Below are 20,732 nucleotides of genomic sequence, written 5' to 3' on the forward strand. Positions count from 1 at the left end.
CTTATATTTGAGAATTTGGGTCGATCGAGTGTTGATACCATAAGGCTTGTATGCTTCAGCTAGAATTCTGTTAGCCGGCTACTCGCGATTAAGTTCGTTGAGTGTCGCTGTTTTCAGGGGCTGTTGTGTGGACAAGCGCCTTGGCATTCGACTTGATTGTTTTCCTAGGTTTACCTATGGAATTCTCCTGTTTGGTTTGGCTTAACCATTCCATAACAGTTTCTCGACCAGTAAATAGATGAAGATGATGAACTAGTAAAGGGGCATACATGGATTAATATGTGGATTATTTTGAGGATAGCTCCAACTCAGTGTGAGTATATCAATATATAAAACTTATATCAAAAAGTAAATAATATTCGGTTGTATTTGTTACCAACTTTATTTCGATATAAAGTATATATGTATATTCAATTGTAAAATATAGAAAAAAATTTATGTCAGATCTTCTAGTAATTTAACAATTTGGGAAGTTCCTTGAATATGTACATTGTCAACACCTTAATTTTCTTCGTTATTAAGACTTTTACTAATTTTTTTTTTTCATTCCAATCATATCTATCTAGTATAGTTTTTCGAACTACATGATCTCGTGTATCTGTTTCAGAAATTTTTAGCATAACTGTTAGAAAATCTTCTATTGAACATCCTCTGCTCCAAAATATTGCAAAGAGAAGACAGTAATCTCCACATGTTGTTGAAAGAATTGTTTCCAATGAAACAACCTTGTTGCCAATGACGTGCAACTAAATTTTTGGTTCAACAATTCCATTTCTAATTATTTTTTCAAAAACGGTAAAACCAGACCGTTATCGTCATGACAATAAGAAACACACCAAGTTTGTTCAACGCAAAGAAAAGCGTCAGGAATTTTGTGAGAGTAAGAGTTGCTAAACAATTTTACACCTATCTTGTGGAGAATTTTGTTCTGAATAAGATACATTTAAAAGTAAAACGATATATGTTTTCATTTTTTGAGATATTGCTTAAATACTAACGGTATATCGGATTTTTTAGAAATTCCGTTTGAATTAACTTGGGCAGAATAATCGTTTGGTCAACAATTAACGTGGTAGCGAAAGAGTTAATATACAAGTGAGCAGTGATTATAAATGTATATATAATAATAAAATGTGAGTAAGATAAAAGCTACTGAAGATACAATAAACAAAGCTAGGATTGTGCTAGTCCATGTTGATATACAAGGGAGCAGTGATTATAAATATATATATATAATAAATCGTGAGTAAGATAAAAGCTACTGAAGATACAATAATCAAAGCAGGATTGTACTAGTCTATGTTGATGTACAAGTGGGCAATGATTATAAATGTATATATAATAATAAAATGAGAGTAAGATAAAAGCTACTGAAGATACAATAAACAAAGCTAGGACTGTGCTAGTCCATGTTAATATACAAGTGAGCAGTGATTATAAATATATATATAATAATAAAATGAGAGTAAGTAATGTGAGTATATATAATAATACATTTTATTATTATATATATTTATAATCACTGCTCACTTGTATATTAACATGGACTAGCACAGTCCTAGCTTTGTTTATTGTATCTTCAGTAGCTTTTATCTTACTCACATTTTATTATTATATATACATTTATAATCATTGCTCACTTGTACACCAACATAGACTAGTACAATCCTAGTTTTTGTTTATTGTATCTTCAGTAGCTTTTATCTTACTCACATTTTATTATTATATATATTTATAATCACTGCTCCCTTGTATATCATCATGGACTAGTACAATCCTAGCTTTGATTGTATCTTCAGTAGCTTTTATCTTACTCACATTTTATTATTATATATACATTTATAATCATTGCTCACTTGTATATCAGCATGGCCTAGCACAATCCTAGTTTTGCTTATTGTATTTTTAGTAGATTTTATCTTACTCACATTTTATTATTATATATACATTTATAATCACTGCTCACTTGTATATTAACATGGCCTAGCACAATCCTAGTTTTGCTTATTGTATCTTTAGTAGTTTTTATCTTACTCACATTTTAATATTATATATACATTTATAATCACTGCTCACTTGTATATCAACATGGACTAGCACAATCCTAGCTTTGTTTATTGTATCTTCAGTAGCTTTTATCTCACTCACATTTTATTATTATATATACATTTATAATCATTGCTCACTTGTACATCAACATGGTCTAGCACAATCCTTGCTTTGTTTATTGTATCTTCAGTAGCTTTTATCTTACTCACGTTTTATTATTATATATTCATTTATATTCGCTGCTCACTTGTATATTAACATAGACTAGCTCAATCCTAGCTCTGTTTATTGTATCTTCAGTAACTTTTATCTTACTCACATTTTATTATTATATATACATTTATAATCATTGCTCACTTGTATATCAGCATGGCCTAGCACAATCCTAGTTTTGCTTATTGTATCTTTAGTAGATTTTATCTTACTCACATTTTATTATTATATATACATTTATAATCACTGCTCACTTGTATATTAACATGGCCTAGCACAATCCTAACTTTGTTTATTGTATCTTCAGTAGCTTTTATCTTACTCACATTTTATTATATATACATTTATAATCATTGCTCACTTGTACATCAACAGGGTCTAGCACAATCCTAGCTTTGTTTATTGTATCTTCAGTATCTTTTATCTTACTCACGTTTTATTATTATATATTCATTTATATTCGCTGCTCACTTGTATATTAACATAGACTAGCACAATCCTAGCTCTGCTTATTGTATCTTCAGTAACTTTTATCTTACTCACATTTTATTATTATATATACATTTATAATCACTGCTCACTTGTATATTAACACGGACTAGCACAATCCTAGCTTTGTTTATTCTATCTTGAGTAGCTTTTATCTTACTCACATTTTATTATTATATATACATTTATAATCACTGCTCACTTGTACATTAACATGGACTAGCACAACCCTAGCTTTTATCTTACTCACATTTTATTATTATATATACATTTATAATCATTGCTCACTTGTATATCAACATGGCCTAGCACAATCCTAGTTTTGCTTATTGTATCTTTAGTAGTTTTTATCTTACTCACATTTTAATATTATATATACATTTATAATCACTGCTCACTTGTATATCAACATGGACTAGCACAATCCTAGCTTTGTTTATTGTATCTTCAGTAGCTTTTATCTCACTCACATTTTATTATTATATATACATTTATAATCACTGCTCACTTGTATATTAACATGGCCTAGCACAATCCTAGTTTTGCTTATTGTATCTTTAGTAGTTTTTATCTTACTCACATTTTAATATTATATATACATTTATAATCACTGCTCACTTGTATATCAACATGGACTAGCACAATCCTAGCTTTGTTTATTGTATCTTCAGTAGCTTTTATCTCACTCACATTTTATTATTATATATACATTTATAATCATTGCTCACTTGTACATCAACATGGTCTAGCACAATCCTAGCTTTGTTTATTGTATCTTCAGTAGCTTTTATCTTACTCACGTTTTATTATTATATATTCATTTATATTCGCTGCTCACTTGTATATTAACATAGACTAGCTCAATCCTAGCTCTGTTTATTGTATCTTCAGTAACTTTTATCTTACTCACATTTTATTATTATATATACATTTATAATCACTGCTCACTTGTATATTAACATGGACTAGCACAACCCTAGCTTTTATCTTACTCACATTTTATTATTATATATACATTTATAATCATTGCTCACTTGTATATCAACATGGCCTAGCACAATCCTAGTTTTGCTTATTGTATCTTTAGTAGTTTTTATCTTACTCACATTTTAATATTATATATACATTTATAATCACTGCTCACTTGTATATTAACACGGCCTAGCACAATCCTAGCTTTGTTTATTGTATCTTCAATAGCTTTTTATCTTACTCACGTTTTATTATTATATATTCATTTATATTCGCTGCTCACTTGTATATTAACATAGACTAGCTCAATCCTAGCTTTGTTTATTGTATCTTCAGTAACTTTTATCTTACTCACATTTTAATATTATATATACATTTATAATCACTGCTCACTTGTATATTAACACGGCCTAGCACAATCCTAGCTTTGTTTATTGTATCTTCAGTAGCTTTTATCTCACTCACACTTTATTATTATATATACATTTATAATCACTGCTCACTTGTATATTAACATGGACTAGCACATCCCTAGCTTTTATCTTACTCACATTTTATTATTATATATACATTTATAATCATTGCTCACTTGTATATCAACATGGCCTAGCACAATCCTAGTTTTGCTTATTGTATCTTTAGTAGTTTTTATCTTACTCACATTTTAATATTATATATACATTTATAATCACTGCTCACTTGTATATTAACATAGACTAGCACAATCCTAGCGATGTTTATTGTATCTTCAGTAGCTTTTATCTTACTCACATTTTATTATTATATATACATTTATAAATCACGGCTCACTTGTACATCAACGCGAAAGTGAATTTCGCTAAATTGGATTTCGCGAAATTTCACATCATATATATTATATAGTCAACTTTCGCGAAATTGAATTTCGCGAAAGTGAATTTCGCGAATATGGATTTCGCGAAATTTCACATCATATATATTATATAGTCAACTTTCGCGAAATTCAGTTTCGCGAAAAGTGAATTTCGCGAAATTGGATTTCGCGAAATTTCACATCATATATATTATATAGTCAACTTTCGCGAAATTGAATTTCGCGAAAGTGAATTTCGCGAAATTGGATTTCGCGAAATTTCACATCATATATTATATAGTCAACTTTCGCGAAATTGAATTTCGCGAAATCTGTTTAGCTGATTTTACAATTTCGTGATCATAAATTACACAAGTTTAATCGACCATAATATTGATTCTGCTTACTATATAAGCAACGAGAAAGAATAAGTTTTTCATCTCATTTTATTTATAATAGTTTACAATGTGTGCTCGAGACAAAAACGTGGATAGACTCCTAACTCAGACAAAATGCATCGACACGTGTGTTGAGATATGGGGCTACTGCCCTTGGGGTAGAGAGGTAGATCCTGAAAAACAGAAGGCTTTTCGATTCAAGATCAAGCTTCAAAAGAAAGTAAGTACTACATTATAATATTTTACTAAATTATATTTTTGATTAAAGGAAACTTGAGAATATAAACTACATATTAAATATATTTCGAATTATAGGGTTTGCTTAAATGAAACAATTAAATTATACAAAGTAATTTTGGAAATTATTGTAGAAATCATTGGTCATGCAGCAGCAAAGAGAGGAGTTCTTTCGTAACTTCGATGTTACATTGACTTTAAAAGTAAGTATTACATTATATTTATTTCGTCTAATATCGTTGTATAATAATAAAACATGTAACTAAAGATCAAATACATTCAACAAAATTCACTCCAATTGGTATGTAGGAATGTTAAAATGAGTATCAATCTGTGAAAACAGTAATTAATATTTTGTATAACTCCACTTTAAAACAAAAGGAGTTGGAATTGAAATTCAAAGTAAGACCTGACTGTGTTTTAATTTGTCTGCATGTTCTACTCTGACTATAATCAATGCAATTGTAGGATCCTGGGCATCACCGAACTAAATATAGTCCTTTTCGGAGAAGGCTTTATGAATTTGAATCTTCAGTAAGTAGTACATTATATTTATTTCTTTATTTTAACTGAATATCCTCCTCTGTCTGTGTGTCCTAGTCTGACTATGTGATGTAACATATTTGTTTTTCTTATTGTCTGTATGTCCTACTCTAGCTGATTGCATATCCTATTCTGTCTGTATTACATCTTGCATATCATTCTATGATTCGATGACTAATGCAATTGAAATTTACAATTTAAGTTGGAGTCCATTGTGAATGTGGAGTCTACTATCTCAGCAAGGTTATAGTAATCCATCCTGACTGTAATCATTGCAATTGCAGGCTCCCGTATCTCAACAGGAAGATTCCATTCAGAAAAAGGATGGATCTTCTTCTTCAGTAAGTATTACATTATATTTGATTTTTAGTTTGAATGAATGATCTAATCTGATTGTATGTCTTACTTTTACTATATCTCACTAAAAATAATGTATGTTTTGATTGTAGACAGTTCATTCTCATTCGACAATGAAAGAAGAAGAAGAAAATTGGGATTGAATGAAATTCAATAGTCTTTTTTATATTATGTTTTAGCATTTTTATATACAAAACTTTTATTCAATAACATATCCATTGATAGTAAGTTTAAATCCCTATGATATATCATCAAATAAACTATATAAAATTTAATCATAATATCATTTCCTTAACTCATTACTGTCTTGATATACAGAGTTTATAATCTTTGTTTAATTTCTCTCTGAATTCCTTCAGATTGCATGCTCCGTCAATTCTGAAAAGTTTTAATCCTGATGACGACTTAGAGTTCATGTAAATCTCACTTCGATCCAATATCATGAGAGCTGGTGTCAACCATTGAAATGATGAGGGAATGTTATACTTTTGAGGTTCGATGATCGAACATAATACCACACGCTCTCCCTTACGTTCAACGAAGAATTGCAACGCAATCTCACAATTGTCATTTTCTTCAGACTTATTTGCTTGTATTACTTCTAACGAAGCTGGAATATCCAAAACTTTTAGATCAATCCATTTCCATGGTTCTTGCATTTCCTCGGTTTTAAAAACTGTTGCAATAGGTGACGTAATTTTCTCATCTCCTTCCATATAATTTTCCTTGGATTCGAATAACCGCTTTACTACCGAACTTTTTCTTGATGATCTTCGTAATGACGTAGTTCTGTTCAATCTAGACTTGGTTGGTCTTCTATACTCTTTTTGTTTCATATTCAATTGGGAAGTTCTTTCAGAAATAATGTCGATATTCATACTATTGGAAGTTGACTCCTCAGAAGCTCCAGTAACAATCAACACTAACTAATAATACTTCATCAATTTATACATTATCTTTAAAAAAGTAGTGGAACCATAACAGCGATGGATAATTTCAGAATTTATGAAGTTTACAATCAAAATGAATATTCGTTCGCAGACACATCATTCTCATTCGGGATCGGAAAAAAGAAAATACATACAAGCTCCGACGATCTCGAAATCCATCCGCCACCGTCCGTCAACCCGTCGCCGCCGAGCTCTCCGTCAATCCCCGAAACGGCACGGAAGAGCGACCTCTACCGGACGCCAACGAAATCCGATAATCCCAAATACAACCGCGAATCGTCTCGCGGCCCGACTCACCACTCGGCCACCGACACCACCACCGCGACGTCACCAACCAACTCACACCATTACTCGCACCACGAATCACACAGATCGCCATGACTCACACCATGACTCAACACCGCCTAGCTCCGCCCCCCAACTGTCAATCAAACAGATCCTGATGTGATGTCACTTCCTGCTCCCTAAGCTCCGCCTATTATGTGTAGATCTGCTCTCACTATACTACTCACAAGTCATAGTACATTTCTTCAAAATTGATTGGAGCAATCTTGCTGGCACAGTAGGAGACCTCCAGTTGATAAAGCTTGCACTCAGGCTATGTTGTAAAGGAATTTGGGCCTGTCCCATGAATGAAGACTTTTAGGTTCCTAAGTTTTTACTTTCCACAGTAACAATTCCAACACTCAAGTTAATATGTATAAATGTATTTGTAGTTAAACTATTTATAGATACAACAGTAATTATACATTGTCACAAATATAATGTCTGTCTCCAACTAATCATACTGGCAGTGAAACAGCGAGTCTTTATATTGGTGGGTGGCTTTTCCAACTAGTTCCAAACTAATAGTAATAGTGTATATATAATAGCCCATGTTTATTTACAACTGAATACACACTGTACTTCTTGAGGTTATATACTGATATGTAGTCAGTCTAACACTCCGTCTATCTTGATGTTAGTCTGATAAATTACATCAATTGATCTGATGAAGAACTCACTTTTTGATACGATTACAATATGTTCTTGATAGAGAGCTCTTCAATTTTATTGGTATACATGTATATTCTATATATAAATTTTATATATTTCATAAAAAGTTTTTTATAAATTTATATTATATAAATAAATATCAAGTTACACATGTATGTGTAGATTTTACCAGTTTACCATACAAATATTTTATATCTATATGTTATTCATATATATATATATATTATATATAAATTGGTTATATCTTTTTTTACTAATCATTTAATTTTTAGAAGAAGTTTTGGAATAGTTGTACAGCATGAGGTATAGTAGATAGTTCAAACATATAAAAGTGAGAGAATGTCTGTATAAAATATAGCCTAATATAAAATAGTAGTGTATATGGATGATTTTTGACATCTAGTCATACCTATAACTCAGAAACCTGTTAATATGTATTCTCTAATTCTGACATATCTCCCCTGACAGCAGCTCTGGCAGCATCTATACTGTCCTCTCTAATGGTTGGTCTAGCACCACTCGCACTAAGGCTATTGTTCACATCACGTTCTTGACTGTCTTGGTGGCTACTTCTGTCAAGTTCCTCTTCCTCATCGCTGGAGAGGTCAGCAGGGTGTTGCTGACAAGGATTATATCTTTGCAAGACTTCTACCTGTATACATAAAAAACACTATCTGATATCATTCCACTATTAGAGTAGATAGAGTTCTAGTGTTTATCATGATGTTATTACTCGTCCACTGAGTTTAAAGATTTGGTTACACAGGCTATTGATAGGGAAGCTTGTCAGTATATTTCTAGCTGATCAGGTTCACAGAAAATAAAGACTAAGGAAAACTCAGCTTTCTCCAAAATATCTATTTGTAAAAGATTTACCATCAAATCTGTAGTTACAGATAGTATAGTTATAAGATTGACATATTAAATATACTGTAAAACCCATAGTTGAGCGCCATGGTGCACTATTTTTTAACCCTTTCTTTAAAGTGGAGCTATATTAAAGGTGTTGTTCAAATAGAGGGCATCGCTGTATTTTTCAAATATCTTGTCAGAATTTTGGGAAAATAATTTTAACAGTTTTACGGCCGAAGCGAATGTCACCTATATTTTGTAGTTTCCTTTGGGTGAGCGACGTTAACCCTTTTGGATGCAATAGTTCTACTACACCTTACCTTCAACTTGTAGTAACTATCACTATCACCTTCAACTGATTGTACTTATTTCAACCATAGTCTGTGAATAAACATGCATTGAGAAACTGAGTAATATCTCTATACCAGTTGATGTTTATTGCTTGAAATTAACATATGATGATCTTGTAAACTGCGTTGCAATTTGTTGGTGCTTTCAATTTTTTTATTTTTCTCTACATGCATAGGCTTATTTTCAGTTTATAACTATATTTAAGAATGTTGCATTAAAGCTCATTGCACTCGTTGATATGTTTGATAATAATAATATAAATGTATCAATTGCTACAAATATGTAGAACAAAAGTTAACATTTTTGAAACAAAAATACTTGCATCCTTTGCTTGGCAGGTTGCATTATGATTGTTGCTTTCGTATGGAACCATTTCATCATCTTCTAGCTGCTCAATACCTTCCACCGTGCCTGCTGACCTGAACTATTTTTCTACACTGCTGAACCAGTTGATATTAGCATCCAAACCATTTTTTTTAGCAGAGCACATTTTTACGCGTTGCTACATGAATTTGAGAAATGTTTCGCAAAAATAATGATAGTCTTTTAGCAGGATGAGCACGTAGCACAAGTCATCTAGATTACATGGGTGTCAAACTCATTTTCACCGAGGGCCACATCAGCGTAATGGCTGTCCTCAAAGGGCCAGATGTAACTTATAATTGTAAAGAATCATGTAAAATAACTTAAACTAGTCTTTGATATTAAATAACTCTGACTTTATTACTTAAAGTTGCAAACAGAACAGTTGCACAGCAAAACATGCAGAACACTTGTTTTCGAAAAAAATCAGAAAAGTTACACAATACCCATCAACATGGGCATACTTTCAGTAAAATCAAAAATTGTGAGCTGCTAAGAACATGAATTTGTTGGCATACACACATTAAATCTGCAAACACTAAATAATTGCAACAGCAGCAACACAATATCAATATGTAAGCAGCAAAAAATCAAAAATTTGTTTGCTGAAACAAAGTTAGACTTGCACCAACGAAATTACAAAATATACAATGTTTGACTAAAATTAGTAATTTATTACATACAATACAAAGTTATGAATATTATTTATACATGTACAGTTAGTCATGAACAGACTTGCCAACCCAAGAGTGGGGCAATGCGTGAGATTTAATTTTGGGGCAATTGATGTATCAATGACAGCATATATAAAATTTTAGAAATTGGGGCAAAAATCTCACGCATTTCCATTTTTTCTTTGGGGTGATTGCGTGAGTCTCACGCCCAATGCGTGAGAGTTGGCAGGTATGGTCATGAACAGACCTGCCAACCCAAGAGTGGGGCAATGCGTGAGATTTGGTTTTGGGGCAATTGATGTATCAATGATAGTATATATAAAATTGTGGAAATTGGGGCAAAAATCTCTCGCATTTTCATTTTTTCTTTAGGGCGATTGCGTGAGTCTCACGCCCAATGCGTGAGAGTTGGCAGGTATGGTCATGAACATGAAAATCACGAAACTATAATTTCGAATTTTTCCTCGTGAGTATTATCTTCAAAGCATAGCAAATCTACATCCAAATATAACTCAAATAAACTGTCATAAACATGTTTCAAACAATAACAATATGTTCAGTAACTCTGTTCTTGACTTTTCAGACTTCAGGGCAGCTCTAAGAATGAATATGATCCTATCGAGATTGAATGATAACTTTAGTCTGACTACGGTTGACAGCCTAAAAAGGGCATTTTTATTCGAGTGTAACGATTAAAATTGACAAAATTAAAAGTTAGTAGAAACTTTGAAACATTAAAAATAATGTTTAAATTTGATTTATGCAGTCTCTCACTGTCTTACCCCTTCTGAATCTGCATATTTACTTCTGGAGTTGAAAAAAAAGATCGCGAACGATAAATTTGAAAGTGACAGCGATGATTTTCGGTTCAGTAAGATGTCGCAATGGGCGTAGTAATTTAGTTATAACTTTTGCCAGAGAGATCATTGAGACATTAATGTACGTTTGTTTGATTGGCCAGAAACTTTTTTTCTGACTAATCAAAATTATTCTTACGTAATGTAAAAATAACAACACAAGGAATAGATAAATTTCAGAGGCAAGATAACTCGCGTTGGTGTGTGCCTAGCAACGTTATAAATACGAGAGAATGAGTCTCGTGCGAATGGGTAATTAAGCCCTCGCGAGCCACATAAAATGAGGTGACGGGCCACATGTGGCCCGCGGGCCATGTGTTTCCCAGGGCTGATACTCCTCCCTAAAAGGCCCATTAGGTTCGGCCCAAAATCACGTTTTAGGGGGGGGGGTTTTCAGACCATGAGGCACTGTCAGTGAATTTGCTACTTTAGGGGTGGTTTCCACAGCCAAACCAGTAAAAGGGCCCATGCTCATTAAGGTTTTATTCAGCCAAAGTAATACCAAAAATTTGCACCGAAATTCCAGTCTTCATTTTAATACAAATCGCATTAGAATCTGCATGCTTGCTGACGGGAAACAAATAGAAAAGAGACAGTCGACACTGAATCATCTTAGCAACTCTTTAGCCATATACTCAGAACGAATGATATGCTATTTCTTTCATTGATATTTACTATGTTTTCCTTTGTAAATTAAAATGATGATCTGATGGTTGATGTTTGGAATCAGTTTTATTATCCCTTTTTGCAGGCTTAATGACATTTTGTTGTTTTGCGATACTGACGCTAGTCGGCAGAGCAACTATTATGTGCTGTACAACACCTGTGCTGTAGATATTGTGTCTTATCATTGAAGGTGCACACATTTAACAATCTCAGTCTATTCTATACTGATAGTACTGATGTATTCTGTGAGTAGAAGAAGTCATGATGACTCTTACACTATGCTGTTGGTTCACTCTATTGTATAACTCTGACAGCAGTCAGCAGTTACAGGAAGTAGCATTTAATTGATAGTTTTCTCAGTTCCACAGTCAGCGGGCTGACCAGATAGAGATGGAAATTAACCAGGTTTCACCTTATGTCATGTAGTCTTACAATCTTAGGGATAATTTTCCTTGTAAACATTATGAGAATGTCAATTTATCTGCAGTATGTTGAGATTTATTGTTACTAGACAAGTATCCTTCAAAGATATAAGATTTATTATAACCAATGCATACCTATTGATCACAATATATACTTTGTATTAAGTTATTAACAGTGAGCTATCTAATTTTGATGGGTTGTATTCTAAATAGAAATATCAAGTTACAAATGTATGTGTAGACTTTCACCAGCTTACCTTACAAAGTATATTATCTCTACATGTTATTACTGTATACGTTATATATAAACTAGTTCTATCTTTTCTTACCAATCATTTAAATCTTGGAAGAAAATTGGAATAACTATACTGCACTGTGGATGGCAAAATAGTCAGTATAAATATATAATATAAAAGTGAGAGAAGTACTATATAAAGTATAATGTAATATAAAAGAGTGGGGTATATGGATGGTTATGTTTGACATCTAGTCATATCTATAACTCAGCCACCTGCTCATATCAATGATATTCAGCCCCAAAGGATAGCCGACGGCGCTCATATGGCCGGGGTTTAATGATGAAGCTCCGTTGGGATTAACCCGAACACGGCACCCGAACAAACAAATATGCTGAATAAAGCACCTTGTAAATTTACGAATATTATGAACTATAGTGGTTATTTTACTTATCTGTTGAATTCATTTTGTTGTCAAATAAATATAGTATCCCAATATTGTCACCGTTATGATCAGTCAGTTGCCATTCACAAGCATTCGTTATATTAATAGTCACAATCGTAAAATAGCTCAAATTCGGTTTTGCATTAGATTTTGAGTATGAAAACTACACTGCACAGCTTTGCCTGCTGTCCCATCTTATTGGCAAGGTAAAACAATGTAAAACCGATGAAAGACTTTGTCATTTTATATTAGGAGTGGCAAAATATTAATCAAAAACTAGAAAAGAAATGCCGTTGTTCGGGTAATTATATTCAACTTTAGGCATATTGTTATATTGCTGGGGAGCAATAAAGCACTCACCGTGAACTCCTGATCACAAGAGGCCGTCAGCTTGGTTTCCAGTCACTATATAGCGATGGGGGGTCACGTGTCTCCTAGACGTCTAAGCCGTAGCCTAATAGCCGTCTAAGCCGTAGCTTCCAGTAGCTATAACTTCTAGTAGTCTATTTAGCCTGTGGTTCTTTATTCCTGAACGTGTTACAATATGAATATATAACATGCCCTTTTTTTTAAGACTACACCGCTTAATCTAAAATCCAAATACGAACTCTAATTCTAATATACTCAAATTTACCCAAGTGCAACCACTATTAGCAGAACACATAATCTCACAAGAGGAGCGTTAAATTCAATGAAGCAGGGTTATCAAGCCAAGCAGGTTAGATAATCACAAAAGCTTCAAATCATAGTTACCGTTTCGAAGATGAGATAAATAACTCTCTACTCACCCAATAGTCTGTTTACTTACTCGTCTTTCCTTCAGTCATCAGTTAGCGCAAATTTAACAGTTTTAATCGCACCCCAATCCATCTCAATCTACCTCATCTCCATTTAGCAAATCACCTTCCTCCATACTGGCAGTATCCCCATACCAATCGGCCTTCTCATGTTCCTCCTCCATTGCCACCAGGTTATCTGAAACTTTTGGCTCAGAACCAGCAAGCTGGTCGTCATTGCCACTCTGAACCTTTGGCTCAGAACCAGCAAGCTGGTCGTCACTGCCACTCTGAACTTTTGGCTCAGAACCAGCAAGCTGGTCGTCGTTGCCACTATGAACTTTTGGCTCAGAACCAGCAAGCTGGTCGTCATTGCCACTCTTTTCGGAGCTTTCAGGTTGGACCTCCTCTTTGGGTTCCTCAACCTTACTCTCCTCACAATTAGCATCTCTGCTAGGGACTACTCTCACAGGTTTCAGGTTGGATCTCCTCTTTGGATTCCTCAACCTTACTCTCCTTTCTAGTAGTCGTTACGGAACGCGCGCTCTTTGCACCCCTCCTCTGAGCCCTCTTTTGCTTTACAGCAGCCAAGTGCAACAGAGCCTCTCTATACTCCTTCTCACTCTCAATCTCCTCCTCCAACTCTCTCTCGTCCTTCTCTATAGCAGACAATGCGCGCTTGTACTGCTCCTCTACTTGTCTCCTCCTATGCAAGAGCATAGCTTTCCTCTGCTCGATGGCAGCCTCGGTCGAAACAGACTCCGACTCCATCTCTTCTACAAAACTATCCATCTTAGCAACAAAGGGTAAACTTAAACTAGGCTTCTTCAACTTAGAATCCGGTCCCCTATTGTTACTCTCCTCTACCCTACGCTTAATACCCGCTGCAATATCTCTATAGGAAGACCCACCAAGAGTACATCCTGCAAGTCCATGGTCTAATTTCCCACAAAACCTACACAATGTCTTCTTGCAATCTACCGCAAAATGTCCTTGCACTTTACAATTATAACAAATAAATCCAGGACACTGAGCAGCATAATGGTCTCTAAAGCTTTTGCAGACAACACACTTAATGTTACCTGGCTTACCGTACACTTCTTTCTTACCTTCGCTCTCGTTCTTACCCGACTCACTCCCCTTCTGCTTACTAAACACTGTGTTACCTTCTGAATCCCTTGTCACCTTCACACCTCCACCCCTGCTTCTACCTGCACCGCCGCTCTCGGCACCACCACCTCCCGGCGAATCGCCAGCACTCTTCATAAGTGATAGAGAAGTAAGATTGGTCTGATATCAATCTGAAACTATAAACAAGGTCATTTATAATATTCCATACCATATTTCTTAGGTGGTTTACTAACTCGACCTGAGCTAGTGACAACAGGTTCTCTACTAAGAGGCACAAATTTACTTCTAGAATTTCTTCTAGGCAAATCATTACTATTTCCTGGAACGAGTCTATTCTCAACAACAGAGGTTTCCTCCTCGTGTTCACTGATGCCAGAAGTTTCCTCCACGTACTCAGCCACACCAGGAGTTTCCGCCCCTTGTTCAAGGATCTCTAAATCAGGGATCATGTTCTCCTGACTTTCAGATAAACCGTTGGCATTTTTTACTATTTCAGAGTTGCCCTCTTTTGAGGAGTAGCTATCCAAGGAAAGACAATTTTCCTCAGAAGGGTCAGACAATGTGTTCCCGTCATCAGAATTCAACAAAAACAAATGTTTTCTATTTCTGCGTATTTCAGTCATGCCTACATTGACCCAGTAACTTTCAGGGGATTTATCCTTTCTCAAAACTATACCTCTTGAACCTACATCAGTAGGAGCTTTTACATAAACCATTTGACCAGGTTTTAACTCGTCTAACTTTGAAACTCTATACTTTTTATCCCACCGTTTCTTAATTTTCTTTTTACGTCTAATTTCATTTTCTTCAAACAGTTCATAGTCTACATCACTTTCATATGGGAAGCCCAAGTTTGATCTAATAGCTCGACCAAAAATCAGATCACTTGGCGTATATCCTGAAGCCAAAGGTGTAGTCCTATACGCAGACAAAGCCACATCTTTATCTCGGCTTTTCTCCCATAATCCTTTAACAATTTTTACAGCGCTTTCTGCTAAACCATTAGAACAAGGATACCGGGGGCTACTAGTAGTTAGAATGAAGCCCATTTTCTCTCCAAAGTTTCTAAATTCTTTACTAGCATAACAAGTTCCATTATCAGACCTGATAACGTTGGGTATACCAAATCGAGAAAACAGATACTTGAGTACTCGAATTATCTCTCTTGCAGTTTGAGATTCTATATGCAGACATTCTATCCACTTCGAATAATAGTCTATAACTATCAGATAATATTCGTTATCAAACACAAGTATATCCGAGCCTATCACCTCCCATGATTTAGAAGGCATTTCTGCTTCATACATAGGCTGATGTTTAACTTGACCATGCATAATGCAAACATTACATCTACTTATATAATCTGCAATCTCCTTACTATAATCAGGCCACCAAAAATGACGCTGAGCTCGTCTGCGACATTTCGTTATGCCTTGATGACCTTCATGACAAATTTCCAAATACTGCAGTCTTAATGACTTGGGAATATACAGCCTAGAGTCATATAACAATATATTACTATAAATACTTAATCTCTCTCTAGATCCATATAAACCTATCAGTTCTTTACTAGAACCATCCATTTTAGATGGCCAACCAAAATATAAATACTCTATACACTTGAGAGCATCTGAATCTTTACTAACCTCTTCTCTTAGTTTCTCTTCTTTAACGTCCCCATATGCAGAAGAGGAAACTATCGAGTTAACATAAGCTTCTACCTTATTACAAACAGCTTTACTTACCTCATCACAAACAGCACCACTGTTCGGACGGCTAAGCAAATCAGCAATGAACATATCTTTCCCAGGAGTGTGGAAAACATCATAATCATATCTCATTAGTCTTAACTTAAAACGTGGTACTCTTACAGGTAGTTTAGACAAATCCTTTTCACCTAAAATCGCAATTAAAGGCTTATGGTCCGTCTCTATTTCAAATTTTCTACCAACTAAATAGTAATCAAACTTCTCACATGCCCATGTCGTAGCTAAAGCTTCCTTTTCGACCATGGCATATCTACCTTCAGTTTCAGTCATTTTTCTAGAAGCGTATTCTACAGGTTGCCACGCACCTTTCTCGTTATACTGCAGCAAAACTGCACCTAGTGCATTTTTACTAGCATCAGCAGAAACTCTATGTTTAGCATTTATCTCGAAAGTACATAATACTGGACTATTAGAAATTTCTTTCTTAACAGTTTCAAAAGCTTCTTATTGGTCAGGACCCCAATACCATTTCGATTTACTACCCGTTACTCCATAAACCGCAGTACATAAACCAGCTAACCTTTTATTAAACTTCATCAAATAATTAACCATTCCGGTAAATCTCCTGGTCTCCTTTTTGCTCCTCGGAGGCTTCATTTCAACTATAGCTTTTATTTTACCTGGGTCTGGTTTAATACCAGCACTGCTAACCAAATGTCCTAAAAACTTCACCTCGGTACATCCAAATTCACATTTTTCTTTCCTCAAAGTCATCCCAGACTTCTCAATTCTATTTAAAACTTTATGTAAACGTTGCCAATGTTCGGTTACAGTTTTACCGTAAACTAAAATGTCGTCCATCAAACATACAATTCCGTCTAAGCCTTTCAATATCTTTTCCATTTCCCTCTGAAAAAATTCAGGGGCTGAAGATATCCCAAAAGGCATTCTCTTAAAGCAAAATCTACCCCATGGGGTTACAAAAGTTGTCAATTCTTTGCATTTCTTATCAAGTCTAACTTGCCAAAATCCAGAGTTAGCATCAAGTTTGGAAAACATAACTCCTTTTGCCAGTTTACTCAACATGTCTGATATCCTAGGTAAAGGATATACTTCCCTTCTAACACATTTATTCAAATTGGTCAAATCTACACACATTCTAATCTTACCACCTTGTTTTGGAGCGATGGTAAGACCAGAACACCAATCAGTTGCTTTTTCTATAGGTTCTATAACCTTACTTTCCAACATTTTATCAATTTCTTTTTTAGCTTTTTCACGCAAGCCTGCTGCAATAGGCCTAGGCGCGTACAATCTAACGGGTTCAGCATTCCTATTTATGTCAATACTAAAAATACCAGGCATTGTTCCTAGTCCCTCGAATGTCTTAGGAAATTCCTTCAAAGGGTCAAATTCATTAGCACACAAAGCATTAATAACTGCTAACAAATTCAACTTCTTAATCTCGGGCATACCTAAAAGATTTCTTCTAGAACCTTTAAGTATGTAAACAGAAGTATCAATAGCTCTGTAAGTACTTTTAATAGCTACATCAGCTACTCCTAAAACATTCAATCTATTTCCATCAGCTCCATTCAAAATTTGCTCGGGTTCTTTTAAATTCAAACCAAGCTTTCTACTAGCTTTCTCAGTCATAGTGGACACATCAGCTCCTGCGTCAAAACTAAATTCCATATCCTTACCATTTACAGATAAATTTCTGACAAATTTCTCGTCTAGTCAGCTGCTATGACTAGACTCAGAAAACCTTACTCTGGGAGTAGGACTTCTTCTACCTTCACTACTTCCACTACTTTCGTACCTATCTCTCCTTTGACTCCTACGTACCTTGCAGTCCTTAATTGTGTGCCCTTTGGGAGCACAAAAAAAGCATCTTACCTCTGGACAAAATCTGATTTCATGTCCTCTCACCCCACAACCATAGCATTTATCTGCCCCTGGGAATTGATACCGTCTAGAATTTTTGCTAGATCTATCATCATATCTCCTCGGGGAATACCTGTCTCTACTTCTCCTACGCCATTCAAATGGTCTCTCTCTAACAGAATCCCTAGATGAACTACTATAGTCTCTAGAGCTTCTAACTTTACTATAGTCTTTATCGTATTTACTTGACTTCCTATCCTTACCATACCCTCTAGATTTATATTTGTCTCTAGAAGATACTCTATTCATTTCTTTCTCATTATCAAAATCAGAGTCAAATTTAAATTGACTATCTTTGCCCTCTGATTTGTTTTCTACTGCATCTACTTCCAATTTCACATTAAAATTGCCTGCTTTAACAGTTTCCATAGCTCTTTCTGAATCTCTAGCTATTTTTTTAGCTCTCAAGATACCTGAAAACTTAGTCCAATTCAAGTCATTTTGTTGCATCAGCTGAGATCAAAGAGAAGATTCTCTCAACCCATTAACTGCAATAGCTAAAGCAAATTCTTGTCTCAAAGCATCATGTTCAGTTCCAAAAGTCATTTTTCTACTTAAATCTTCAATTCGTAATAAATAGTCATTTTCATTTTCTCCTATAGCCTGACTAGCGGTTACAAATCTCATTGTTTTAACATAAACAGTTGCTTCAGATTCATAAACAGTTTTCAAAAGTTCCATGGCTCCCTCATATGTAGAAGTTGCACTTTTTTGATCAAAACCTAAAGATGTCAAAGCTGCTCTACCTGCCTTACCCACAGCATTCAACAAAGATACTAATTTCATTCTACCTCTAAATACATCAACAGTTTCTTCCTCGCCATCTATTGTAACTTTTTTTTCCCCTAATCTCAGTGTGATCATTTCAACGCTTAGGTCAAACTCATTTAACCAATTTTTCCATGATCCACCAACATCGTAGCTATTAATTACTAGTTTCGGAAAGTCATTAAAATTCAAATTTCTAGCCATATTCAAAAATAGCTTAAACTTACCTCCGAACACCCTTCGAAACCTCTATAACAATGTAATCACCACTCACCTTGTAGAGTGTCTCCCACTTATCACAGAAAATACACCACGGAAAATCATTAACCACTGTATCACCACTATCGATGGCCGATATCACCAGTTATTCACCACTACACCACAATATAATAACGTATCACCGCTCACAATTCTCCCCGAACAATCCTGCCTACGACGCCATGTTATATTGCTGGGGAGCAATAAAGCACTCACCATGCACTCCTGATCACAAGAGGCCGTCAGCTTGGTCTCCAGTCACTATATAGCGATGGGGGGTCACGTGTCTCCTAGACGTCTAAGCCGTAGCCTAATAGCCGTCTAAGCCGTAGCTTCCAGTAGTTATAACTTCTAGTAGTCTATTTAGCCTGTGGTTCTTTATTCCTGAATGTGTTACAATATGAATATATAACACATATACTACGACCTTTACTAATTTTAAAATTACTAAAAGTAGGTAATTTGAAATGTTTTATTTTGATTAGATACATTATTTTGGTTAGGTATTACCCCTACATTGCAGAAATTCAATGTTTGCTATTGTGACCCGCGGGGTCTACTGGCTGAATAAGCTAATGAAACGATAACAGCGATTCGTGTTTTCTAAAACCTAACAAGGCAACGCGACCGCCCCGCGAGTGTTGTGTTTGCTTTGAAACCCAGGCTAGCACAATCCTATTAGAGCTCCATCATTAAACCACGCCCATATGATAGCCGTCGGCTATCCTTTTGGGCTGTATATCATTGCTCATATGTATTAGTAGTATAGTGAGAGCAGATCTACACATAATAGGCGGAGCTTAGGGAGCAGGAAGTGACATCACATCAGGATCTGTTTGATTGACAGTTGGGGGGCGGAGCTAGGCGGTGTTGAGTCATGGTGTGAGTCATGGCGATCTGTGTGATTCGTGGTGCGAGTAATGGTGTGAGTTGGTTGGTGACGTCGCGGTGGTGGTGTCGGTGGCCGAGTGGTGAGTCGGGCCGCGAGACGATTCGCGGTTGTATTTGGATTATCGGATTTCGTTGGCGTCCGGTAGAGGTCGCTCTTCCGTGCCGTTTCGGGGATTGACGGAGAGCTCGGTGGCGACGGGTTGACGGACGGTGGCGGATGGATTTCGAGATCGTCGGAGCTTGTATGTATTTTCTTTTTTCCGATCCCGAATGAGAATGATGTGTCTGCGAACGAATATTCATTTTGATTGTAAACTTCATAAATTCTGAAATTATCTATCACCTCTAAG

The 20,732-nt window shown here is 35.2% G+C and overlaps 2 protein-coding genes across 2 annotated transcripts in view; both read right to left on the reverse strand.

The window, feature by feature from the left end:
• LOC137392718 (uncharacterized) overlaps positions 1 to 20,732 on the reverse strand; it is a 329,168-nt gene that overhangs the window by 87,617 nt on the left and 220,819 nt on the right. The window lies entirely within an intron of this gene.
• Positions 18,259 to 18,834, reverse strand: LOC137394031 (uncharacterized). Its single transcript, XM_068080746.1, has one exon. It carries the CDS (start codon positions 18,832 to 18,834, stop codon positions 18,259 to 18,261), a length of 576 nt encoding a protein of 191 aa, XP_067936847.1.

The sequence above is a fragment of the Watersipora subatra genome, chromosome 4 (assembly GCF_963576615.1).
Source record: "Watersipora subatra chromosome 4, tzWatSuba1.1, whole genome shotgun sequence".
NCBI classification, from domain to species: domain Eukaryota; kingdom Metazoa; phylum Bryozoa; class Gymnolaemata; order Cheilostomatida; family Watersiporidae; genus Watersipora; species Watersipora subatra.